The 25,177-nt window shown below is 47.0% G+C and overlaps 1 protein-coding gene across 5 annotated transcripts in view; it reads right to left on the bottom strand.

Moving 5' to 3' along the window:
* Positions 1 to 117: 117 nt before the first annotated feature.
* The window catches only part of MYO1C (myosin IC), a 51,158-nt gene continuing 26,098 nt past the window's right edge, over positions 118 to 25,177 (bottom strand). For 3 of the 5 annotated variants that reach the window (XM_053995452.1, XM_053995450.1, XM_053995453.1), the window contains exons 2-32: positions 18,128 to 18,283; positions 17,427 to 17,542; positions 14,483 to 14,681; positions 13,438 to 13,518; positions 12,586 to 12,765; positions 12,294 to 12,392; positions 11,962 to 12,075; positions 11,422 to 11,493; positions 11,104 to 11,223; positions 10,811 to 10,893; positions 10,071 to 10,176; positions 9,673 to 9,753; positions 9,234 to 9,325; positions 8,599 to 8,693; positions 8,418 to 8,464; positions 8,102 to 8,182; positions 7,838 to 7,943; positions 7,247 to 7,364; positions 6,914 to 7,027; positions 6,666 to 6,742; positions 6,489 to 6,557; positions 6,177 to 6,261; positions 5,822 to 5,981; positions 4,969 to 5,052; positions 3,860 to 3,953; positions 3,695 to 3,750; positions 3,140 to 3,275; positions 2,559 to 2,629; positions 2,223 to 2,320; positions 1,970 to 2,069; positions 118 to 1,467 (exon numbers count right to left, since the gene is read on the bottom strand). In XM_053995452.1, coding sequence (XP_053851427.1) covers positions 1,441 to 1,467; positions 1,970 to 2,069; positions 2,223 to 2,320; positions 2,559 to 2,629; positions 3,140 to 3,275; positions 3,695 to 3,750; positions 3,860 to 3,953; positions 4,969 to 5,052; positions 5,822 to 5,981; positions 6,177 to 6,261; positions 6,489 to 6,557; positions 6,666 to 6,742; positions 6,914 to 7,027; positions 7,247 to 7,364; positions 7,838 to 7,943; positions 8,102 to 8,182; positions 8,418 to 8,464; positions 8,599 to 8,693; positions 9,234 to 9,325; positions 9,673 to 9,753; positions 10,071 to 10,176; positions 10,811 to 10,893; positions 11,104 to 11,223; positions 11,422 to 11,493; positions 11,962 to 12,075; positions 12,294 to 12,392; positions 12,586 to 12,765; positions 13,438 to 13,518; positions 14,483 to 14,681; positions 17,427 to 17,542; positions 18,128 to 18,283 — 3,117 coding nt within the window. In that variant the 3' untranslated portion in view covers positions 118 to 1,440. Of the gene's footprint in view, positions 1,468 to 1,969; positions 2,070 to 2,222; positions 2,321 to 2,558; positions 2,630 to 3,139; positions 3,276 to 3,694; positions 3,751 to 3,859; positions 3,954 to 4,968; positions 5,053 to 5,821; positions 5,982 to 6,176; positions 6,262 to 6,488; positions 6,558 to 6,665; positions 6,743 to 6,913; positions 7,028 to 7,246; positions 7,365 to 7,837; positions 7,944 to 8,101; positions 8,183 to 8,417; positions 8,465 to 8,598; positions 8,694 to 9,233; positions 9,326 to 9,672; positions 9,754 to 10,070; positions 10,177 to 10,810; positions 10,894 to 11,099; positions 11,224 to 11,421; positions 11,494 to 11,961; positions 12,076 to 12,293; positions 12,393 to 12,585; positions 12,766 to 13,437; positions 13,519 to 14,482; positions 14,682 to 17,426; positions 17,543 to 18,127; positions 18,284 to 25,177 lie in introns of all 5 variants that reach the window. The other 2 variants (XM_053995449.1, XM_053995451.1) reach the window with 1 other exon arrangement.

A 25,177-nucleotide genomic window follows, 5' to 3' on the forward strand; every position in this document is an offset into this window, starting at 1 on the left:
GACACAGGTTATCTGCTCTGCTGGGAATAACCTGTTTCTTGGACTGGACACAGAGCTGGGGCTGGGCTCAGCCTCCCCCTAAACCACGTAAGGAAGCTGCACCAAAGACAAGGGGGGTTGGTTTTTTTGTAAAAATTTATTCAGCATAATCTGGCAGAGGTTATACACAAACATCTGCAGCGTGCTCTGCACACACTGAGCACATCTGGGGATGGCCTGCAGTGTATCCCACATTCCAGCCAGGAGCAGGGCTGGCTAATGGCATTGTGTCAGGAGCCAGAGCAGGAGACAGAGCTGAGGCTGTGAGAGAGGCAGCAGTGGGCGAGAGGCATTCAGGGCTGGCTGTGGCTGCAGCAGGATGGAGGAGAAGGGGAAGGGTGCCTAAGGCAGGTAGAGCAGGATGCACAGGCTGGGCCGTGGAGCTGTGCCATGGATGCAGCAGGAATTCCCCATGGAGCTGTGGGGCAGCAGCAGTGCCCAGCCCTCCCTGGTCAGGCAGCACTGGGGCACTGGTATAAATACTGTGGGAATCAGACTTCCAGTTATGGCTAGGAAGAAGAGGAAAAGCCATTTTTCCTGAAGGTGCTGCTCTGAGCCTGCGGAGCTGTGTGGGGAAGGGGCAGTGGGGACTCCCAGACAGGGAAAGAAAGGTGGGGGGAAGCTCATGTTCATCCCATGGCCAGCCCAGAGCAGTGGTAACCTCTGCAGTTTGTATTACATTGTGTGGATATGAAAAGTTCCTATGGTATAAAAATAGAGAGCAAGAAATGGGACAGCTGACTTCAAAAAAAGGTAAGTCTCTGGCTCCTGATCAGTGAAGTTACATTATGGGTTTTTCAGGTTATACCTTGTAACCATAAACTAAAACCAACAAAAATTTCAAATCTATAACATAGAAGTTTCCACATCAACTCCATCTCTCGTAGTGCATCTCATCCTTGGCTATAAAGTATTTACAGGTTTTATTCATTTACACAATATGGCTTCACTATATTTGTAGCACAAAGCATTAAAACACCTCCGAGCAAAATTCTTCATAAAACATTCTGAATACAAAGTTTGGCATTTCAGTGATTTGGCTGAGAAAACAGCAGAGTTACTTGTTTTTTTGATTGTGCTTTTTTTTTTGGTGATGACAAGCACAAATTTTGGTCACTTCCATCAGGGCTTAACTCTCCCTCAAAGCCCAGCTGAAGGTCCCGAGCTGTGGTTGCAGGGATGCTGTGCTGGACCCCACACTCAGTCGGGTAAGGAGGAGAGGAGAAGGCCTTTGTTTGGGACTTTGAGAGTAAGACAGAGCAAGGATGTATTTTGTGGTTGTTCTGAAAGTGCAGGTCTTTGGTAGTAACAGAAAGAGCAAAGCAAGGAAGGGGGGGTTTGCTTGGAGCAATGTTCAGCCAATTCTGTGGAGGGAAAGGTCCTGGAGCAGAGAATTTTTCATCATCGGGAATTCAACCGAGGAGCGACCTGCAGGAGAAGGACAGGTTTGAAAGTGTGTTCAAAATTCTGCAAAACTTTTAATTCCTGAACATGCTGAGGCTGTTCTGAGGATGGGCAGCCCTCTGGTCCTGCTGGGAGCTCTCAGCTCTGCTGGAAGGCGTGTCAGTGCAGTCTGGATTTGTTCTGGATTTATTTCTGAATAAGCTGGGGTCTGACAGTGCATAAATCAGCTGTGGGGCTGATCTGACTGCCAGGATCACCACAAACAAGCTGAGAAGGGGAGAGGATTTTATTTGAGTTTTTTAATGTATTTAAAGTTTTTCTTCGCTATAGAGTAAATGAATCTTGGGGGTGGAAATAAAAAGTGAGGACAGTCCTTGCTGAGTATGAGGAGCCCTGTGCCCAGCTCCAACTAGGGGAAAGGCTGGGATAGCAGGGCACTGCCATTGGCAGGAACATCCCACGGCATGTGTCCCATGCCAGAATGCTGGTTTGGATCCAGGGTAAGTGATCCCCAGCCCACACTCACCACTGTTAGATGCCCGTTCTTGGCTTTGGCTATGAGCAGTTCTGATCCCGAGATGAAGTCGATGATCCCTTCTTTGCCTTGTCCCACTGTGAACTTTATGCTGTGAAGAGCAAAGGGTGAGAAAGCCCTGGTGAGTGTGGGACTCTCCAGGAGCTGGGTGCTAACAGAGCTGCAACAGATGTGCTCTTGGCTGAGGTGGATTGGGTACATTTGGATGGGGTACAGGAAGAAGCAGGGCCCTGATATCACTCACCTGCCCTGATTGATGTTGATGTTGTTGATTTTGTTGGCCAGAATGGCTGCTTTTGTCAGTGTCTCAATCACGTGGTCACTCTGCAGGACAACATCACCCTGGGAGGAGAGTCCATGCTTTAGGATCATGGCTTTGGTGTCACTGCACCAAAACTAACCCTGCTGTAAGGGACAGGGCCAGCACCAGAGGGGGCGAACAAGCACTGCTGAGCCCCAGCTGAGAACACAGGGAAATACCAGTGAAAGAGCTGGCACAAAGTCACACTCCTGTCACCTTGTCACCCCTCCTCCCAGGTGGATGTGCTCCCCGGAGGAGGGAGGGATGAGCCCCCAGTACCTTCTGCTTGTTGTCCTCGCAGTGCACGTGCAGCACAAACAAGTTGTCGCTCAGGCTGCTGACGGAGATGCCTGGGGAGAGACCGGAGTGTCACTGGCACTGCCCGCACTGGGAGGGCTCACAGCCTCTCCAGGAATGCAGCAACTGTTCCCACCCAGCACAGCTGAGAGGCTGCAGGGGGCTGAGGGGAGAGGCTTCAGCCCAAGGCTGCAGGGCCCACACTGCAGCAGGCTCAGCAATTTCCCCCTTCCTAAGAATCTGGCCCCTGTCGGATATTCCGAGGGCCAAAAGCTGCAGCAGTGGCTGTGCAGGAATGGTGCAACTCCCCCATGGCCAGACCCTGCAACTGGGAAATCACTCGGGGAGGGTTGAGGGAGATGAATTGAGTCATTTTGGTGACATTTTAGGAAGCTTCATTTTAGAAAAAAGCAATTTCAAGATACTAAAATGCTTGCCAGGATCAGCTCATCCCGTTCTTGTCCAGGACAAAGACAAATTGGAGTTTGTAGTGGTACATGTTAAAGTGCAGCTGAGGAGCAGGGTCAGGGGCGTGCCCAGCCCCATCCCTGTGCCATTCCCACCTGTCAGGTTGGAGTAGTCGATGCGCTGCTTGATCTTGGACTCCTCCACCACGATGGCCGAGCTCTGGGTGAGCAGCAGCTGCCGTGCCCTCGCCTTGTAGCCCCTCCTGTCGTACTTGACCACGGGCACTGCATACTGAAACACGAGTGAGCAGGGCCAGATCCCACCTGGGGCACTGCCAGCCCCCAGCAGGCACAAACCAGGGCTTGGGAAACCAGGAATGCAAAAAAATTCTCTGTGCCAGAACTTCCTTGCTGCCCCAGAGCAGCTCTGGACACACACTGGTGGCTGCACTGCCTGGGGACTGGCAAACCCAGGTTTGGTGTCACTCTGGGGGTTTCCCTCTTCCCCTCCAGCTGTAACCCATTCAATTCTTAACTGCCATCATTAAACTGCCCAAATCTCCACTTTCTAATCCATCAACTCTTCCCAGATTGTCCTCAAAAGTATTAGAATGTAATACAATGTAAAATTCTTGCTGCACTTTCTCCAGATATCTAATTTACCCTTCTGCTGAATAACTGGGAGCTTGACAAAAGCTTGACATCTCTCACCTTAAGTGCTTCATTTTCTAATGCCTGAAGGACTTTAGTATTTATTTCTTCTCTACCTGTATTAAAACCAAAAATTTAGGTGGTCAGAAAGGAATTTCCAGCAAGAAAAGAGTTCATTAATCCCCCCCTTCCTTCCTTCTGTTAAACTTGGCAACCCCCACTCACCCAGTCGAGTGTTGATGAAGAGCCTGGGAACACTCTGAGGATAATTGTCTTTTTTACCCTTGAAAATCTCACTGGCAATTACTTTTTGTTCCAACTGCAAGGACAAAAGAAGTGTTCTTATTTAGTATAAAATTTCTCCTCATTAAAGAGATACATCTGTGTTAGAAGAGATGTTCCCTTTGTGGTTTTATTAGCAGTCATAATTTAGTCCCTGTTTGGATGAAGAGTCACCCTAAACTGTCAGTCCCTGGAGGTGGCAGAGCTCCAGCCCCTGTCAGTGACCTGAGCCTGGCTGGGCTCCTTTGCTCCAAGAACAAACCAGGCACTGGGAAAGTGGGAAATCCCCACTGCTGTACTTGGGGCCAGCAGTGACACAGGACAAGGCACCTGGGATGATTTACAGGGGAAAATGGGGATAAAAGAGGCTCCTCATCAGTGAGTCTGGTTTGCTGGGGGAAAGCAGCTGCTGAGCTGAGTTAATCCCATGTCCCTAATCACAGGCTCAGCCCCAGCCTCTCATTCCAGGTGTCCATGCACTGCAGAAGGTGAGAGATGGTGCAATGAAAAACCTTCCTGGCAGTTACAGCCAACATCTCCTATTCTGTCTCTTTACTGAGCTTTTTTTTTTCAATACAAAAACTCCCTCCCCCTACCTTTCCATGAGATGAATCAAATCTCAGTATCATTTTTATTCTTTTTAGCTACAACAGAGCAGCTGAAATGGTTCCTGTAACTTCTCTGTTTGGAAAATGACTGGGTTTGTGTCTGCAGGATTCTTACTCTCTACTTTACATGGTACAGGCAGAATAATGCAGCTTCTTATATTTTTAGATTCCATGGGCAGAGTAGCAGGGCTTTTCAATAGAGAAATTATGTGGGGGCTTGGCTCCAGAGCCTGTTTAAATAGTATCTATTGAAATATGTATAGAATGGGGTCTCTTCTATGCACATTCCAGGCTTTTAGTGTTTTGTGTCCAACCTAAACCCAAATCAGTGACACTGTTCCTGTGGCACCCCGGAAAGCAGCGATTCACAGCCCTCAGCTCCTCCATTCCCTGCGAGTTCTGCCCTTGGCAAGGTCAGGGAAACCCTGCAAAGCTGCCCTGTACCTGCTGCTTCCACTCGGGGCTGATCCTCTTGCAGTAGGTCCAGACCATGTTCTGCATGCAGAGCCTGCGCAGGAGCTGCGACGCCTGGGGGAGCACGGGAGAGGGGACGGGTCAGAGCTGGGGATAAACTCACAGGGACAAACACCCAGCAGCCCAGAACCAGGGACAAAAACCCAACAGCCCAGAACCACTGACAAACCAACAGGGACAAACCCAACAACCCAGAACCTCCGACAAACCCACAGGGACACATCCAACAGCCCAGAACACTGATAAACGAGGGTGAAACTTGAGAGGGGCAAACCCAACAGGAACAAAAACCCAACAGCCCAGAACCACTGACAAACCCATAGGGACACACCCAACAGGGACACACCCAGCAGAGCAGAACCACTGACAAACCCAACAGAGCAGCAGCAACTGCAAAAAATACCCTGCTGGGTTAAAAAGCTGTTGCCTGACCAAGAATTAAATAATAAGTAGTTGATTTTTTGCCTTTCTCTATGAGGGTTTGCCCTGGCTCCAGCTGCTTTAGAATGGGGAATAAACACCAGGATCCCTCCTCTGCACTGCTGTACCCTTCCATCCAAACAATTCTTTGAATAAGGTAACTGGGTTTTCTGCAATATTTTGTTTTGAGCAGATAAACCAATTCAAGCAGATGCAGGATAATAACAGCAACAGAGGGAACTGAATTTGTTAAGAGAAAATGGAAGGGAAATTCAGACTTGGATGAGAAGCCCAGGAGAAAACAGTGTTGCAATAGCAGCAGGATATAGAATATTCTATAGAAATAGAAGCTGCGATCCTCTAGGCCTGGATTCCCCTCCCACATCCCAGGGCTCATTCCCACCTCACAGAGTGATGGGGGAGGAGTTGGCCACGATTTGTCCAAGACATTTTTTGGTAAGTTCCTCTTGAGGTTCATCAGGAAGGAGAATCGGATGTAATCCAGGAAATACTCGTTCTCTGGGCACCGCGGGTGGTTCCGGTAAATGAAGCCTTTAATGAACCTGTGGGTGTGGAAAATATTGTTAGAAAATTTTAAAAGTCATCCAAATTAGTGGTATTTAAATGTTCTATTTCCTGGGCTTTATTTAATTGTTGTAATTTATTTAAAAATAAACAGTAGTGACAAGGAAGTTTCTTTTTAGCATCTGATTGTTAAGGAATGTGATGTCTGAGGGCTTGGGCTGCTCTTCACACACCTCCTGATTGTCTCCACTGCCCATTTCCTCTTGGCAGCTTTTCGGCGTCCCAGGGTTCCCCTCCACCAGGACTGGATCGTGATGGCTAAAAATAACACAAAGATTTTGCATTAAGGGAGCTCCTTCATCCCCAGACTGACTCCACACAAAACTGGCACCAAAAATGCTCAGGAAAACCCACTCTGGAAATAACCAGCTTTCAGTGGGGCATGGGGGCATGAATATGAGTTTTCAATAATATGATACACAGGATAAATGTCAGTCAAAGGATGTGAATTCTGTGGGAACTCCCTCTTTCTGTGATTCTCGTACCTGAGTGTTTCATGGTCAGGAATTTCTTCCGCCGGTAGAAACCTCTCCACGTCGCCTGCATTTTTGTGGCTGGAATTGCAAGAAAAGCAGAAATTTGCAACTGTGACCAAGCACATTTGGGTAGAAAAAGACTCAACTTTTTAAAATAGAAATTTACTGCAAGCGTGAGTGCCTCACCCAGACTCTGCTTCCTCACTTCCAGAGCATCTTCTGTGGCAAACAAGGTTTTGGGAAAGCGGATAAAAATCTTTGTTCTGGAAATAGAAATGCAGAATTACATTTTGCATGCTGGAGCAACTTGCTTTTGGCATCCCCTTTGGGCTCTGTAATCTTTGCCTCCCCCATTATCTAGAGAAGCTTCATTTCAAAGGGACAGCAGGGACATGCAGTGATTCATAACCTCAAACTGAGAACACAGAACTGACCGTCCCATTTTGTATTCTTCTGGTTTGTAGCCAAGATGCTTCACCAGCACAGCCACCCCATCGTAGGGCCGCCCATCCCACGTGGGCCACGTCTCTGGACACAGGGATTTGTACCTGGGAATTGGCAGGAGAGCAAATCTTAGGGAGAGAAGTGTGATCCAAGGAGGAGAAGGGTCAAGGGAAGGGAGAGGGGTCATGGGAAGGGAGAGAGCCCAAACTTCCCACCCCTCCAGGTGGAAAAGCTGCCCCTGTGCTGTTCAAAACAGCTCCCAGCAATGGGATGAAGCTCAGGGAGAGGGAGCAGCAGAGGAAAGAGTTCCAAAGTAGCTTCACCTCTGCAGGAAAACCTCGTATTTTCTGCGGTAGGCGAAGCCGGCTCTGCGCACCCGGAGGTTCTCCATGAGCCCCAGGTATTTCACCTGGTGTCGGATCAGGACTTCATCAAATCGGTCTTGGCAGGGCATGGAAAGGGACAAACACAATCAGTGCACAGCTGCCCCTTGCTCTAGAGAACGGGAATGTTCAGCTCTGGTTGTATCTCACTGGATTATCTTTAACCTCCAATGAATCCTCACAGCACAAATCCCACACAATTTTGTGTCTCCTGCCTTCTCCCCTCCCATCCCTTCTTAATTATTTATATTTAGTTCCAAAATGAGGTTTTCCTTTGGGATGTTTTATGCATAGAGGAACCAAAACTGAAGGAGAATAAGGTGATTATAATGAATTTACACAGGTCAATAATTCTTTACTTTTACCACCACCTTCCTCTACCCAAGAGCAGTGCTTCTACTGTGATTCCTGGCTGCTGGCACTGCCACCCCCTCCCTACAGAAGCTCAGGCACAGCCCCAAAATGAACCCAAAATCTTCATTTGGCTCCTTTCTGTGCCTCCCTGACTGGGATACAGTCCCAGGGCCATACCAGCCTGTTTGGCATCGTTGGGTTTCATGCAGCGAATGTAGGAGGGTTCTTTGGACATCAGGATTTCCATGAGTTTGGAGAGGCTGTTTTTGAACTGAGTTGCTGCCTAGGAGAAAAAAAAGAAAACAACACATGAAGGGATGACTTGGAGCTGGCTACAAACCAGCAGACCACAACGTGAGGGGTTTGCATTCAGACCATGTCAGAGTTCATGTTTCAAAAAGAGGCAACAGCCACAGCTCCCTCCAGCTGTTGAGCTCTCACCGTTTCAGGTCTCTTTTTGTCTGTCAGCTCTGTCCTATCAAAGCACTGGTTTATGATGGGGTTCTCTGAGTTGCACATGGTCTGCAGAGAGAGATGTTTTCAGAGATGAAGTACAGAGAACTACCAGGGAAACCTGAGGACAAAACTATTTAAAATAACAAAATGAACACTGGGATCTCAATCAGTCTTTTCAGAGCACAGCCCTGTGGACACACAGCCTCCAGGTGGAGTCTAGAAGAATCCTTTCCCTCAGGTGCCACCTGATTTTAAACCCAACTCCTCATTCTGTCCTGGAAACTCCTCTCTCCACACTCACCTCTTTCAGGTTCCGGAAGAGAAGGTCATTGTTTTTATCTAGAAAACCTGGAAGAAAAACAAACCACTCAGGCTGTTCCACTGGGACTTCAAGGCAGGGATTTGAGATTTGAAATTAATCTGGTTGATCAAATGATGTGGGGATGGATTTAAGTCCCAGATGTTTGGTTTCTCTGTTTTACCTGCAACACTGTAGGTGACATCCCCAGCGTAGTGCGAGAGCCGGAACTCCTCCCGCCCCAGCGACTTGCGCGTCTTCTGGTCAGCGAGTTTGTGCCTGGGGAGGGAGCAAACACCTTCAGGAGAAACCAAATCCTGCAGGATTCACTTCAAAAAGCACCAGGACATTCAGTCCTGGAGCAGGACTGTGCAGAGGTGAGCAAGGAATGGAAACTGGACTTGGGGATTTTCAGGTAAATAAAGTTATCAACCAGCACATCATAGAAGTGTCATTAAATGTATTTATATTTAATTAAAAGGGGAATTTTAGTGTTCTTTGCAGAGTGGTTCTGTGTGTAGACATCCTAAACTGAGCATTCAGAACAAAAGCAGAACATTCAGACTAAACAGACATTTGGGGCTCCAAAACTGAAGTAAATAATCTGCAAGGTGGGAGGTGAGTCAGTAACTCAGAGTTTTGTTGCCCCTATTGCATTCTGAAGCTCAGTCAGGCACTTAGTGCTGACAACCCATTTTATATTATCTTAAATATCAATCAAATCTCTCTGTAAAAGTAAATTATCATCTTTTATGTGGGACCCAGCACGGTGAGGATGTTATTCACACACTGGAATCCCTCAGCTGAGAGAACACTCACGTGAGAAAATGAGGGTGGTTCTTCACAGTCTCCTCCAGTTTCTCCAAGAATGTCGTGTCTGTGGCATCCCCAGGTCTCAGACACTCTTCATCCTACAAACACACAAATTCCAGGGATTTCTGACCGGGCTTTGCCTCTGAAATTCTCCTCAAGTTTGGCCTTTCCACAGATAAACAACTTTTAGCTCAATAAATGAAGAATTCTTGAGCTGAAAAGGAAAACATTTCCCTCCTTGCAGACTGCCTGGATTGGGAGCTGCTTTCCCCAGAGCCCATGGAAGTGATGCAATGACTTTTAATGATGTCACTATTCAGTGTATTATTGCTTTTTCCACCTACTCAAATACTTACAACAAAAACACATTTTCCCCCATGTTTCGCCCCTTGTTTTCCACTACACTGCCCGAAATTTTTCATTCAAAACTATGTTTTCAACTCACCAAAATAGAAATGATGCCTTTGAATTTCTCTTCCACCAAATCACAAATTATTTTGTTATTGAAATACTGAACTGGTTCCCACTGCAAAGACAATAAATCACACTTAGATGAAAACAACTCTAGACTGGAAAAGAAATGTAAATTTCAGAACATTTCAGAGAGCACCTGATTTAAACAATCTTTCTGTCAAAGCTTTTTCACTCATCACATTTGTTTTCCTGACATTGCCTTTATTAAAAGCAGGGTAAAAGCTTGGGTTGGCATTACTCACTTCCAGCTGTCTCACACAGTTACCAGGGTTTCAAAAAGAAGGGAAAAAGGAAAGTTCTTTAATTCCTTGATTTGGAGATGATGGCAGGATCTCTGGGAGGAGAGGGAAGGGGGATTTGGGCTCTTACCGCGATGCCCTCGGACTCGTACTCCTCCTGCTCTGACTTCAGGGTCAGCTCTATGAAGAGCTGCTGCAACTTTTCATTGCAATAGTTAATACAAAACTGCTCAAAGCTGCAAAGAAAAATCAGAAAAATAATCACTGTTTGTAAAGAAGGAGGTATGAACAGCGGGAGGAGCAGGGATACAGTGAATCAAGAGAAATAGATTTTTGTGAAGTGTTTCTTTACTGACTGCATGCATTTAGTAAGTTTGTTATTTAGGGAAACTCAAAGAGTTCCGGAAGGAGGGAAAAATGGACATGAAGGATGGAATATGGAGGAACACAAAAACCTTGAAGAAAGGCCCAATAACACTGCAAATTTGAGAGCCTTGGTTCAGTGCTACCTGCCAGGGAGGTTCCAGACTCTGCCAGTCCCATCCCTGGTTTATCAGCACCATGGGAAGATGCCACAACAGCCACCCCTGGGCTGGAGAGCTGGACAAAGGCACAGCTCGAGGTAAGGCATGAATACACCCAAAAAACAACAGCTGATTTAAAATACCAGCACCATTAATAGCTGTAAATGCTAATTATTAGCTTGATGTTGTAAGGGCATTAGAAGGCCTGAGATTAGCAGTTTTTCACCTGATGTCCTGACATTTAAATGCCACCTCCTTTACTAAGAAATGGAATAAAGCCTTGTTTCACAAGGGAGAGAAAACACCATAAAATAAAGAATATAATTCAGAATTTATCAAAACAAACCTGTTGTGCTGGAAAACCTCAAACCCATAGATGTCCAGCAATCCTAGAACTGTTGTACTTCTCCAGCCTGGAAACTTCTCTTCCTGCAACAGAGCAGAAAACAAATGTAGGTATTTACTCACAGCTATGATCCATGCCTGGATCTCCATCACCTAATCCCAGCGTTTACTGCACAATTCAGAAAACAAATTAATTTAGAAATTACTAAAAACATGGAACTTGCTTTGAGGCTGAAAGATGTGGCAATTGCTTTCACATTTGGCTGGATCTCAACAAGCAGAAGGTTCACTTGCCTTGTAAGCCAGGGATTTGTTGACCTTGTTGACCAGCCAGGAGAAGGTGCGGCCGTAGACGGCCTTGGCGAGGGCGTCCCTGGCGTAGGCTGCCTGCTCCAGGTTCAGGGGACTCACCAGCTGCAGGCAGGAGCACAGAAAACCCCTCAGGATCCCCTTTCCTGCCTCATCATCACTAAACAGCCACTCAAAAGCACCCTGCTCCTGTTCAGCAGTCACCAGTGGGACCCCTGCAGTGACAGGGTGACGAGGGAACTGCTGGCAGAGCCGGTTCATTTAATCCCATTTGCCTCCCAGATCCCCAGGGCCTGTTCTTACCTCCTCCCCTTTTGCTATGATCTTCTTGTGGATCAGTGCATCCCGAAGAACAGAGCCATCCACTGCCAGCAGCTGTGTGCAGGATATTCTATTAATTTATGGAGCTGTACATTCCATTTTCCTAAAATCCCAGCCCAGTGAAACAACCCTTTATTTCCCACTCACACTGAATAACTCTGCAGCATCAATCCCTCCCTTCCCTCCTTTCTGGCAGGGATGTGAGCTAACAAATGAATTGGCTGCAAGGAAGTGACCAAGCAGAGGCACTAAGGTGGTTCTTTCTTTAAAACTCTTTCCTAGAGTCTATTCCTCCCTCACTGTGGAAGCCTCAAGGCAGGGGTGGGTCAGGTGGTAAATAGAGAAGTTGTCAATTAAATGGGTTTGATGATAATATTTGCATTCTCTTTAGGTAAAATAAAAGTGAAATTTATGAGAATTTCTAAATCACAGTCTAAAACTATATGATGATATTAAGCTCAAAGTAAGGAATCCTCTACAATTCACCTTTCCTGTAATATCTCCCTCACTGGTGATACTCACCCTGGCCAGGTATTTAATCTGATTCTCTGTGGTGACCTGAGCATTCCCCTGCTCATCAGCAGCAAACTGGACATTCCCCAGGTGCAGGACACTGGCCACAATGCTCAGCAAATCCTGCCATGGAAGCAACAGGCAGAGATCAGGATGATGGAATGAACACACAGCAAGGTTTTTGTGTTAAATCACTTTTTAGGAAAGCATTTTGTATATTTTCCAGGATTTTTGTGGGGAATACATTCACTCTGAATTGATTCACTGATTTCAATCAGAAATCCTAAATCAAAGCAGAAAGAACCATTAAAAGTAGGAAAATCTGTGCTGCTAAACCTCACCTCCACCTCACTGTCATTGAAGCTGATAACAGACAGGGCTCTCCTCATGATCTTCCACTCATTTTTGTCATTTATGGAACTGACCCTTGCACAGTGACCCTAAAAAGACACAGCTTGATATAAATAAGTAAATAATCATCAAAGATACATTATCCATGCTCAATGCAGTGTGTTTCTTTTTATAGCAGTCACCTCAGAGTTACTTCTGAAGTGAGGGAAGGAAATCACAAAGTCAGCTGGAGATATTCCAAGCCTGTAATATAACATTTTAAGAATTCTAGTTAATATTCACCTTTACTAAATAGTGATACTGCTGTGGGTTCTTCTCAAGGCCCAGCCTCCTGAGCAGGTCCTCCTCCCCTCCTTCCAGCAGCTGGTAGAAGATGTGGAAGTTCCTCTCGCCGTGGTTCTGGTGCACAACTCGGGATTTCTCCAGGAGGTAGTTCAAGATGTGGCCCCCGACAGGAGCGCCCTAAACCAAACCAGACACGTGGAAAGAGTTCATCAACACAGAGGGAAAATGTTTCTGCTTCTTGATTGTCTGTTAAAAGACAAGATCTGAAGCAAAAGCCCACAAAAACACAGAAAATGATCTGTTGTTTTGTGCCACAAGCTCTATTTCAGCACGGTGGTGATTTGAGTGCAAAAATTCCTTCTAGGAATTCACCACAAAGGGAAAGCACCAAAACTGAGTGTAGAGGGATTAAAGGAGACCTACAGGCCTGGAGGATGGCAGTGCTGAGCTCCTCAGCCCCTGCACTGTGCCCACCTTGCTGGTGGAGTTGGATCAGTGGACACAAACTCTGTGCAAAGTTACACAGGACAGGAATTACCTTCAGATGTCTCAGCTGGTTTATGTGGATTTACCTGGGGAGTATCCATTGGCACAGAGCACTAGAAATAAAATACCCCAGAAATAAAAGGGTTTGATCTCAGTGTCTCCTTGTACAGAGAAGTAAGGGAGGAATGAAAGGAGAATGAGTGCCAGAAGATCCTCTGGACCCAAACTTTGCCACCACAGGCTCTGCTTATGCTGTCACCAAGGAAATGCAAAGCACTCACTGCACACACACAACAATGCAAGAACACAGAGAGCTCCTATAACTGGGACCAGTCCTGACACATAAACCAGATTCCAAGTTACCCTGTAATCAAACTGCACATCCATGTACTTCCCAAACCGACTGGAGTTGTCATTCCGAAGGGTTTTTGCATTTCCAAAGGCCTGAAATGAAAACGATCAGAGAAAATTAAGTGAGTACCAAGTCAGATTATTTATAAACACTTGGGTGAAGCTGCCAGTTATTTATTTACAGCCCAGGAATTTCCTTCCTGGAAACCCAGAAGGAAACAGATTGCTCCCTGAATTCTAAGGCTGATCTTAACACCCTGTGCAAGCAGTGCAGATGGAACATCCTCTGAAAACACTCCCATCCCCCCTGCAAGCTGATTTTAATGCCAGTCCACTGCTGGGAACATATGTCACGTCTGACAGCCTTCCCCAAGCCTCCTCTGCCACCACAGCCGTTTGTCACAGCCAGAGGGGCTGCAGGGCTTCCTGCTGCTGGGAGCTCACCTTTCCTGGGACACAGGGCACAGGGATACAGGGCACAGGGATACAGGGCACAGGGACACAAGGACATAGGGACACAGGGCACAGGGGCATAGAGATACAGGGCACAGGGCCACAGGGATATGAGGACACAGGGACATAGGGATATGAGGACACAGGCATACAGGGCACAGGGACATAGGGATATGAGGACACAGGCATACAGGGCACAGGGTCACAGGGATATGAGGACACAGGCACACAGGGCACAGGGATATCTCAGGGCACTGCACGCAGCCAGGGTTGGACACTAGAGGACACCACAGCACCAGAAAACGAACCCAGCCTGTCTGAGCTGCCCACTGGGATGTGCCCCTTTGCAGAGTCCTGCAGTGACCCAGAGCTCTTCCCATGCCAAATCCCCTCTGTCCCCAAACCCCATCCATGCCACATCTGCTCCTGGAGGGCTGGGAAGGGCCAGGAGTGCTCTGGCCGGGAATCAGAGCAGGATTCCCTGGTGATGTGCCCACACAGCATTCCCAGGACACTCTGTCACCGCTCCATGGGGTCCCGCTGTCCCCAGCGCCCCCACCGGGAATCTGGAGCATTCCCAGGGCCAGCATTCCGTGGGAGGTACCTCCAGGACGGGGTTGGACTGCAGCAGCCGGTCCTTGACGGTCTCGACCTGCTGGCTGGCGGGGCAGGTGACAGCGTAGTACTGCAGGATCTTCTTGGTGGCCTCGGTTTTGCCGGCGCCGCTCTCGCCGGAGATGAGGATGCACTGGTCCTTCCTCTCGGTGCGCAGCGAGCGGTACGAGTTGTCTGCGATGGCGTAGCTGGGAGGGGACAGCTCGGATCAGCGTGTCTGCCTGAGAAATCCCGGCAGAGACATCCCCCAAAACAGCCCCAGGCCATGGGCTGGGTGAGATCACAGCTCCTGCACACCGGTGACAATACAGGACGGCACTGACCCCTCTGGTCACACCCCAGCCACCGAGCCAGGCTTCTGCAGGGGCATGACACAAACTGGCAAATTCTTTGAGACTGTTCTTTTGACTTTTTTTTCCTGACAAAAAAAAAGGTATAAGTCGACTAAATTGTGCAGATCAACTGGCTTTTCTAAATATAAATGATCTCTCAACACTGGTCCCGTGGGACAGAAAAGTTTTACACTCAGGAAACACCTCGTTCTCCACTGGTATTTTTTCTTCCTTATCTTCTAAGTGATGACACATTCAGAAGGTCACAACAGAATTTTGCTGTCTGGGTGGCTCCAGAGCTTCTCTTGGATGGTGGGAAGAGCTGGAAAAGCCACAGATTAAGGAGCATCCTGCAGGTCCCCCCTGCCCCAAACCCCAGGCACTTCCTCTCTCTGCACAGAGTCTGGCCCTGCCCTTCTGCTTCCTCCTTTGCTGCTTTTTCTTTCATTTCTGTGCTGTGAGCAGACAGGATCTCACACCCAGGCACACTCCTACAACACCAGGCAGCAGCAGGGGATGAGTGACAATGGTGACAACTGCTCAGGGGCACAGGGAAAGACAACCTCCCCAACACCACTTTCAGCTCTCACACGTGGTGAGCAAGCAGGTATCCTGGCTTTTTCACACACCTGACAACATATTAGTAGCTTGGCTTTTTAAATTTTCTTTTTTTTTCCTTTGTTATTTTTTGTAAACTCTCCTGCTGTGCTATTAATTAGAAGTAATCACACCAAAATAACAGCCCTGGCCTTCTCCAGTCTATTAATACTTGGTGCTAAGGCAACACCAATGAGCTCCCTTGGCAACACAACTCACCCCACAAAATACATCATGTCCCTCTCTTCCCATCCAGATTCTGCCTCTGGAGTCTTTTGGAAAACAGCTGAATAAATGCAGATTTAATTTGGATTTGAAGAAGTGGCCCCTGTGTCTTTATGGGATGGTTTATGGCCTCTAGAGCTCAGTCAGGCACAGACAGAGTCACTGGAAATAAAGATGTTTATGGTCTCATTTGCAGGCCATAAACAGGACAGGATGTGACAGATCCCTGGGAATATGCTGGGTTCCAAGCCCATAGGGATAACTTTCCTCCTCTGAGTGTGCTGCACTTCCCAGAAAACCCAGTTGAACTATCTGACACTGGAATAGAGATCTTAAAGAGTTTTGGCTTTCTAGACTCAGTTTAGAAGAGGAAAAAAGATGAGTTACTGGAAAAGGAGAAACCCAGAGCACCATACTGCAGATGGAGCATTTTGATGCTCCTCAGAGGATTTTTAAATGCATATATAATCAAATAATGCAATAAAATAATCAAATAATGCAATGGAACAGCAAAAAATTCTGTTCTTCCAGTGGGAGCAGCAGGATCACAGCTCTCCAGGGTTCACTTATGAGCTGCACATTTTTACAGCTTCTGAAGGGACTTGTTAAAAGGAAAGAAAGCCTAAGAAATAATCAGCTACAGTGTGATTTAAGTGGAATTAAAGCACATCTGCTCAGTGCTTTGCTATCCATGAGCATTGTCATCATCCTGTACCTACTGCACATTTAAAACAGAGCCACACTCCCAAGGATTTTCCAGAGTCCCAAAATTCACATCTAAGGGTACAGAAGTCCTTCCCTGACCACAGGCAAAGGGAACTGAGAAGGTTTGAATGCAGGGTTTTTTAAGTTTAATTCTCCCCCATCTGTGTTCACATTGTAAAAATCATATTTTTGTCCTAAGAAATCCAACTTGAAGTGCTGTGACTTTCCCAAGTAATGGTGTTTCTCCCCCTCTCTGTGCTTGCAGCACATTCTGGTTTGTTTACTCTCCTGGGCTATGTGCCAGCAATAAGAAACAACCCAAATAGTTTGCTCAAAAATAATATCATTTACTCTTCCAAGATATCTTAAAAAAAACCAAAAAACAACAACAAAACACAACACAACATAAAAAGTCCTCCAAGAGGTGCTCAGAATTTGGCCTTTAGTCCTGAAGAAAAACCATTCTGAAGCCATATGGCCTCAGCTCTCAGTCATCTTTTTCTTTCAGTCTGACAAAAAAATTCAAACGCTTTCAAAAATAACTTTAAACCTCAAACTTTTTTTTTTTTTTTTTTTTTTTTTTTTAATGGGAAATTGGGAATGCTCACCAAGCCAGACCATGTAAATAAATACATTCCTTGTTCCAACAGGCTGGTGGTATCTTAGCAACAAGGGAAATACCAGATAAATATTGGTCAGGCAGTAACAGCAGAGGTAGGAAAGAAACCCCCACACAGCAGAAACTCTTTCCCCTACTTAGCCCCAGACACAGAGACCCCAAATAACCCTGGAACAATGAACTCCTGTCCTGCCAGGGCTGGGTAAGCAACTCTGTTCCTGCAGCCAGGAAGGAACCAACTCCCTTTCCAAATACTGCTCTTGCAAAGGCAACTCATCCATCCTCTTTGGAGAGAGGAACAGGAATAGAAAGAGCCTCACACCACACCCTCAGAGGATCCTCTCTGTCCCTAGGACTTCCAGGGCTGCAGCTGGGACAGGGCAAAGTCCTGTTTGCCTCTTTTCACGTGTCCCAGCTGTGTGGGAGTGACAAAACCTGCCCTGGCACCCACTCACAGGTGAGGAGAAACTTCATAGAAGCTGACGCCGCGGTACCGCTCCATGTTCTGCTTCGTGTAGATTTCCAGTTCCTTGTAGGGATTCACAGACACCAGCACAGAGCCAATGTAGGTCTGGAAAACAGAACAAAGAGCAGGGAGCTTACAGGAGGTCTGCAGGCACAGCTCAGGTGTCTCTGGAGGCTGGACACCCATCCTGGTGTGCTGGGGATCCTGCTGAGCGTTTCCAAACAGGTCAAGGGTGCTGAGGAAGAGAAATTTCAGCTCTGGGAAAGTGACACTGCTGGAGTTGTGCCAGCCATGTTATCCTCACTGAGTAAAAAGCACCTCAAATTGTTTTAGGGTTTCCAACAAGCCACAATTCTGGGTTATTTCTGATAAACATTTAGGATGGGGACTTAGGAGTTCAAGTCTGGGGTTGGTGGAAGTGACTGAATTCAGGAGCTGGAAGAATGTGGTGGGAGTTGGATTTTCAGTGCTGTCAGTGCCACCAGATCTCAAGAGGGGCACTGCAGCGAGTCCCTACACCCAACAAATGGCAGCACCCCAGACTGGTCCTGGCACAAGCCCCCATGGCCTGCGTGAGCTGCCACCAGCACCTCCAAACCCCACTGCAGAGCCAAGCCGGGCTTGTCCCGTGCAGCAAGCACACTCCAGGTCACGGAGGGACACCCTGGTGACTGTCCCTGTGCTACTCACGTAGATCAGGTTCTCCTTGAAGCGTTTCCTCAGGTTTTCAATGAATGCAGCTTCGCTGGTGAAGTTTTCCAGCAGGACAAAGTCCTGCACCCCGACGCGGTCCCGGGCCGTCAGAGCGCTCTCCATGGTCAGCCGGATGCCGTTGGCTCCCAATCCCTGCAGCCAAAAGCACAGGGAAATTGGGATGGCTGTGGCTTTGCAGGCACTTCCCCGAGTCCACAAGAACCACAGTTACCCTTGGATAACCATATTAAAATGAGATATTCAAGTGGGATATTAAAATAATCCCACTGTTGCTGCTGAAAACGGTGATTACAGCACTTCATCGGTTGTCTGCTCTAATTGCTTTGAGGGAAGACAAGTCAGCATTAGGGAAAAATTACTGCTTAATTTCCAATAACTTCAGATCAACCGAGGAAACAAATACTTGCTAAAGAGAATAAAACTTGGATTTCCTTTCCCAGGCATCCGTTAGCAGGAGGGAGACTGAAATGTGTTCTCTCCTCTCTCTGATTTCACAACGGGAAGCTGTTTCGAGGTAAGGAATCTTTTATGACTAATGATGATTCATCTCAGAAGCAAACAGCTTCACATTGCTGACCAATTTAAAAGCTTTAGCAAGGCACCCAATGGGAAAATTCGGAGAAAATTGAGAAGAAATGAGAAATGGGCATTTCTGCACCCACACCACTGAATTTAGACCATGACACTGATGTGCATCGAGAGACTCCTACCCCTGACCCTCCTTTAAAGGTTGCATTTTCAACGTGATGTGGGTGAGACACAACCATCTGTGGAAAGCACTCATCTGCTGACTCCTGACTTCACTGTAAAGCAGGGAGGGGAAATCTGCACCCAGGGGTGACTCAGTGGCTGCCTGCTGGGGAAATCTCTACGCAAGGGACAGAGATGGAGAAGATGAGAGGCACCACAGAAACCAGAGACAGGAGAAACCACGTGTGAAACCCTCTGCCTCACACCTGCAGAGGTGCATTTCCTTATCTTCTTCAACCCTTCTTACTCTGCAAACTGCTCACAGCAGCACCTTTCTCCTCGACCATTTCCCTAAAGCACTCAGAGATCTTTTGGGATGTTGCACAAACACCAGAGGGGTCTGTTCCTAAAGCAGGCTCATGCACCAACAGCAATCCCAGACATCCATCACAACCTGGGAACGCCAGACCCTGCACAATGATGATGATATTTACTGACTCACAGAGTTGCTCTCTGCACCTTCCCAAGATGTAAAAGTGGTCAAACCACAGGACTGGTGATGTGCAGGGAGAAAAATAAACCCAGCCTTGGTCAGGAAGAAAATTTATCTGAAGTTGTGTTAAACAGTAATAAAAGCAAGAGTCACTGAAGTATCAATTTGGGTCAAACCAGGTGCAAATCCACTCAGTCTGCAGTTGTTTTGATTCACCAGTTTCTTGGTAATTTTTTTTTTTTAATTTGGTAAATGATTAGTAAATGAAGTTTTGCCTATTTCTGCCACTTCTGATTCGCTTCCTCCCTGTAAGCCTGTGCAGAAATGATTGCCTGAACCCAGCAGTTTTCAGATAGGAAAATCAGTTCAGTCTGGAAATCTCAAATCCAGACCCACTCTAATGGCTCAAACACCACAAAGAAACATCATTTCATTTCCTGTTTTCTTTTTTCCAATTAGTCTCATGGTCTGGAAGGCCTGAGTGCTAAGCTTGGAAAGACACAGCCTGGGAGGAATTCTGCAGATACTCTCATGAAGTAATCGTTCTAAAATGGCCAAAATTTCCCAGGCCAAGTCCTTCACAGCTTCAGCAAAATGCTCTGTTGTCTTCTACCCTCTTTGCCAAGGTGAGGAGAAAAGGGATAACCCTTGGAGAAGGAAGGTGATGAGATAAGGAAAGGAAAATAGAGATAAATCACATACAAATAAACTCTGCTTAGAAACTGGAATCCTTCTATCAGAGCAGTGCAACCCCAGAGCAAGTTTTGGCCAAGGTGATGAGAACAAAGGCAAAACCAAAGGAAAATAACTCCTTTTTAAGTGGGTAAATTTACAACTACAGTCCTAAAACTCAGCTGCCTCAACAAGGACTGAGGAGAAACTTCCACCCTCGCACAGTTAATCCCAGTTTATATAATCCTGAAGCCTTTCACAGAAAACGTCACTCCAGCAGCTCTTTCATCAGCCCCTCCCTGAGGCCAGGACAAAGTGATCCCAGCTGTGCACATCCAGGAGAGGGAAGAGTCAATCCATCCCCCTCACAACGCAGAAAATTCCACTCCTGCCTCTGGGACAGGCATTTAAGGCCAAGAACTTTCGGTTTCCTCCAGTTTTTGTCTCCTCATTCAACTCCAACCCCTCGCCGTGAGAACAAAATAACCACCTCAAATCTGCAGTCAGCTTGAAACAAAAGCCAAACCAACGACTGCAAATGGCTTTTTGGTGATAATTAAATGTGCCCAGGGGATGTGATGCAGTCAGAGCCTCCTGAATATAAACTTCACTCAGTCTTGTACCCTCCCAAGCCCAAGCTGAGTGCAAATATAAGCCAGAGCTGAGCAATAGGCACTGCTCCATGCCAGCATTTTGCTTTATTGCATATGTCCAAGTCTACCACCAGCTTCAAATGTCAGTGTTAACTGTTTCACTGCCACTGACATCAACACATGGGCCACAAAAGGAGGTGAAAATAAATCCTTTTTGCAAAATGGAAACAGAACAGTCACGCAGAAGGAAGGAAGTGGGGAGAGAAGACACTGCTTGAGAAAAAATAATCACAGTGATGATCATATGTTCCTACTGAATGATGAATGTGACAGCAAGGCACTGAATAAATTAAAATAACCAAAGTGTTGGTGAGTTTCTGTTAGCAGGCAGGCACCAGATCTGGTGGTTGTAAATTAATGCTAGAAAACCCAGTCTGGGGGGTTAAATGTGGTACAGTGGAGCTACTTAACCATTAAAGCAGTTTGTCTATGGACAACACTGATTCTCTCGCTGTCTTTGCAGGGGATGAATTTCTTTGTGCCAAACCACCTCTGACTGATATACATTTACAACACCCTCTGCTCCAGGCAAGAGATCAGCTTGGACCACTCTGACAGCCCTGTGGCAGGAAGTATATTCCAGATAACTGGGAGAACACAGGCTGTGAGCTCTGATCAGACCCTTCCTTGTGGAAATCAGCTCTTCTGGAAGCTGCCAGGAGAGCGCAGTGGAAGAGGAGCTGCTGTGACACTGAGGGAGGACAGGACCCCTGTGCAGCTGCACCCTTTGGTTTGCCCAGGACTTGTGCAATAAACCAGGCTGGAAATCTGACAGGGATTAAAACGAACTCAGATTCTTTTGTTGTTTTAATCCAGCTCATTTTCCCACACTGGTCCCACGTGTAATGACGATGGCCAGGGATAGGGTAATGGGGAACCACAGCAGGGTCAGGGAGGAGCCAGGATTCAGCAGCAGGGCCAGTTCCTGCTGCCTGGAAATGCTTGGGAAACTTCCACCTAAGAGGCAGGTCGGGTTAGCCTAAAGCTCAGCATCAAATCCCTCCTCCAAGCTTTGCTGCTTCCCTGGCACCAGGGAACACCCCCAAACCAAACCAGTGCAACTCCATCAGCAAAGCAAAGACCAGGAAAAAAAGAATCTGGTGATTTTCTCTGGGTTTTCTCCCTGTGAGATTGGGAGAGTGTCAGAGGCAGGGAAAGGAGGAAAGGAGCACATTGAATCAGTTATTTAGGGCAGCTCCACATTATAGGTCCCCTATAGGACCAAAAGGAGGATGCAGCTGAGGATCCTGACCTTTGTAGGATGGAGACACCTAATGCCACACCCAGCACAGGCTGAAAAAAGGGAATGGCAGAAATCTGAGCAATCTGCATGTGATCTTGGTGCCTGTGGGCTCAGGAGTGCCTGTGCCTCCTCTCAATCTCCCCTTTCATCCCATGCTGAACCCACTGTCCTGAGGGCCACTCCCCTCCAGAGCGCCCAAGCTGACTTCTGCCAAATTTCCCAAAGCCACCCCACGGTGCAGTTTCCAGGGATTTGTTCCCACATTGTTTTAACCCACTCTTTGCTTTTAATGTCTTCTCCAGAGCCTCAAGCACAACAGTGGCACAAGGCCAGGAAGGTAAAAAGTCCCTCTGGAATGGTGGGGACCAGGCCAGTGCAATCACCACCACAGCACTGCTTCCACAAGGCTTTTTCTGCCCCGGGATTGAATTTTGGGAAAGACTTTCCGCTGGTGTAAATTGGTTGCTGAATGCAGCTTGCAGAGCCAGGTTTACATTGGCTGGAGTTCCAGCTTTGTGCTCATACAAGAGTCAACAAGACCAGCAAATACCTCCAAGCTCCTGGGAGTACAAAACCACTCAAGACTGTACCAAGGAGTTTCCTAAACTGAACTGGGAAATCGCTGACATGGGATTGTGAAGGTGTAAACACATATTTTTCCTTTAAACTCTGCTTAATGCCAAAGCATGATAAAGTTTTTCCTCTGCTTAGGACATGGAGAGCTAATACACCTCAGAAATGAAAAACAGGACCTTTTGCTCTGCGCAGCAAAATCCAAAGGATTCGAGTCAGCCAGGCTGAGCACTTTGGGGGAATTTGTGCTGGAAGATGGGAGGGCAGCTCTGCCATGAGCACAGGGGTTTGGGGCTGATGTGAGCAGAGCAAGAAACTCCCCCTGGCTTTGTCCAGCAGCTGCTCCATGGCCATGGAATACCCAATGTGGAGCAGACTCATTCCCAGGCTTGATTTTCCCAGAGGGATACTGGAATGGTTTAAAACTCAATTCCAGACACACTGAGGGAGCAGGCAGCACCAGCAACTTCCCACTCCTTTCCATGAGAAAACACCTGGAATTCTCAAAGTGAATGGCCTTGCATGGAGCAGGGAAACTGCAGAACTGATTCAGAAAGGAAAGTCACAACACAAACAGAATTTGTGCTTCAACACCTAAAAATATATCTTGTAATAGTTTCTCCTGGCAATGTATTTTTACAGATTGGGTTGCATCCACTCAGGAGACTCACTGGGAGAACCCCAGGAAGTGGCTCCATCTGGGAAGAGGCAGGCACCTTTATCTTGGTATCAAGTGCAAGATGATTGATCTGCAGGCTCCAGAAATAGTCACAAAGCCGGGAACGGAAGAACAGGCCAGAACCAAATGTGAGTGGGAAGGGAAATTCAGATTAGATTCTGGAAGACAATGCAAGCCTGAACCAGGAACAAACTTCTCATGGGGAGGTGGCAGCTAAAAAACATTTGTCTCATGGATAGTTGGACATTCTTTACTGTCATGCCAAAGCTGCAGGAAAGAAAAAAAATTCCTTTGATTTCTACTTCATTCTACAGCCTGGGAAAGGGCTTGGACACAACGTGGGCCAGACAGCAGAGCAGACAAAAATCAACTCTTGTATCCACAGCCTCAATTCCCAAGGTGCAGAATGGGAAAGCTCCTCTTTCCCTTTGCCTGGAGAAAGAAATAACGAGGATGGCAGAGCTGGAGCAGAATCAGGGATTCTGCCAGCAAATCCCTGACAGACTGAAGTGCAGCCACTCAGGATCCTCCTCCCTCCTGCCACACTGCAAATCAGCTGCTCATTTTGGACACAACTCCCTGTGTTAGTCAACAGCTGGGTTGGAAAGAAGGTTCCCTGAGAGGCACCTCTGTGTCTCCCATAAAAATCCCCTGCAAGCAACCACGTGGATTTGTCTGCCCTTTCTGAAGCCACCTCAGCTAATAACTGATAAGACACGTATTTGGCTTGTTTAGTTAAAAAAAAATAACAAAAGGAGATGTTTTCTATTTTGCTTTTAATTATGTAAGGCCAATGAGGTGATTTCCCAAAAGACAACTTGGGAAAAGCAGAGTTGTCAGGTGGATTGGGACCAAAACCAGGTAACAGCTCTGGTGACCCAGACCAGCAGAATTCGAGGGATCAACTTTAATTTGCAGCTGCCACTCAAGGACCACTTCTCAGAATTACTTTTTATTCTTGCTTCTTTTAGACCAATACATCACCAGCAATGGAATGTCTGGAGTCAGGGAACTCAGAACTTGGTTGTCCCTCTGATACTTCCCATCCTAACCAGATGGAAGGATGGAACTTCAGAATACACTGTTAAAAAATTTATATTAAAGAAAAAGAAATGCTACATCCTTGACTAATCCTTGTAAAGTAATTACTTTGAGGTTTTCCACATTTTGGGTAGGGACAAATTGAAATAATAAGTAGGTAATATTATTTTTCAATATTTATAACATAATTATACCTTCCAGACTTTACTTTGTGGGGGGATGAGTAAGGAAATAAGCAATTAGCAGTGAAAAGGAAAAGGCAGTTGTAAGAACTGATTTGAAGGACGGGAAAAATGTTTACCATGAAGAGGGGTAATGATATTTCAATCAACAGGCTAAATATAAAAGAGCACTAAGAAAAATGAACTAGGCAAACCAGAAAGATCACCAGGGCTGGAAAAGTAAATACACAGAATTTCTATATTTAGGGAGCTGACATTTTTGCTCCTGAACAGATGGCACAAGCTGCTGCTGGTTCAAAGTTGTTGCTGGTGGCAGTTTGCTCAGGAGACCTGTGCCCACAGGCCTGGGCATCCCACAGCAGCTTCAGAGGACAAACAGATTTCAAAAAGGCATTAAAAAAAAAAAAAAAAAGGCAAAACATCAGCTTGCTGCCCCTTCAAGTGAGTTTTGGAGCTGATTTCCAGAGCAGCTGGGCAGGTGAAGGGTGGCAGAAGCTCCACCATGCAGAGCCAGGCTCTGCCCGTGCCCCCTGCAGCTTTGGGGCACTCCCTGTGCCCCATTCCCTGCGCACTGCCCGGTGTCCCAGTGCCAAGCCCGCTGGCAGCCCGTCCCCACTGCATTCCACACCCCCACGGAGCCCTCTCACACCACGAGGTCTCTCAGAGACTCAAACTTTCCAAAGAGAACTCCAGAGCATTCCGGGGCCGCGCGAAGGGCACCCCCAGCCACCACCTCTGTGGAGCCCCGTCACCTCCACTTCCACAGAGAAGGACTCGGGAGGTTCTCCAAAAGCTCTGCC

Source organism: Vidua macroura, chromosome 20 (assembly GCF_024509145.1).
Source record: "Vidua macroura isolate BioBank_ID:100142 chromosome 20, ASM2450914v1, whole genome shotgun sequence".
Lineage (NCBI taxonomy): Eukaryota > Metazoa > Chordata > Aves > Passeriformes > Viduidae > Vidua > Vidua macroura.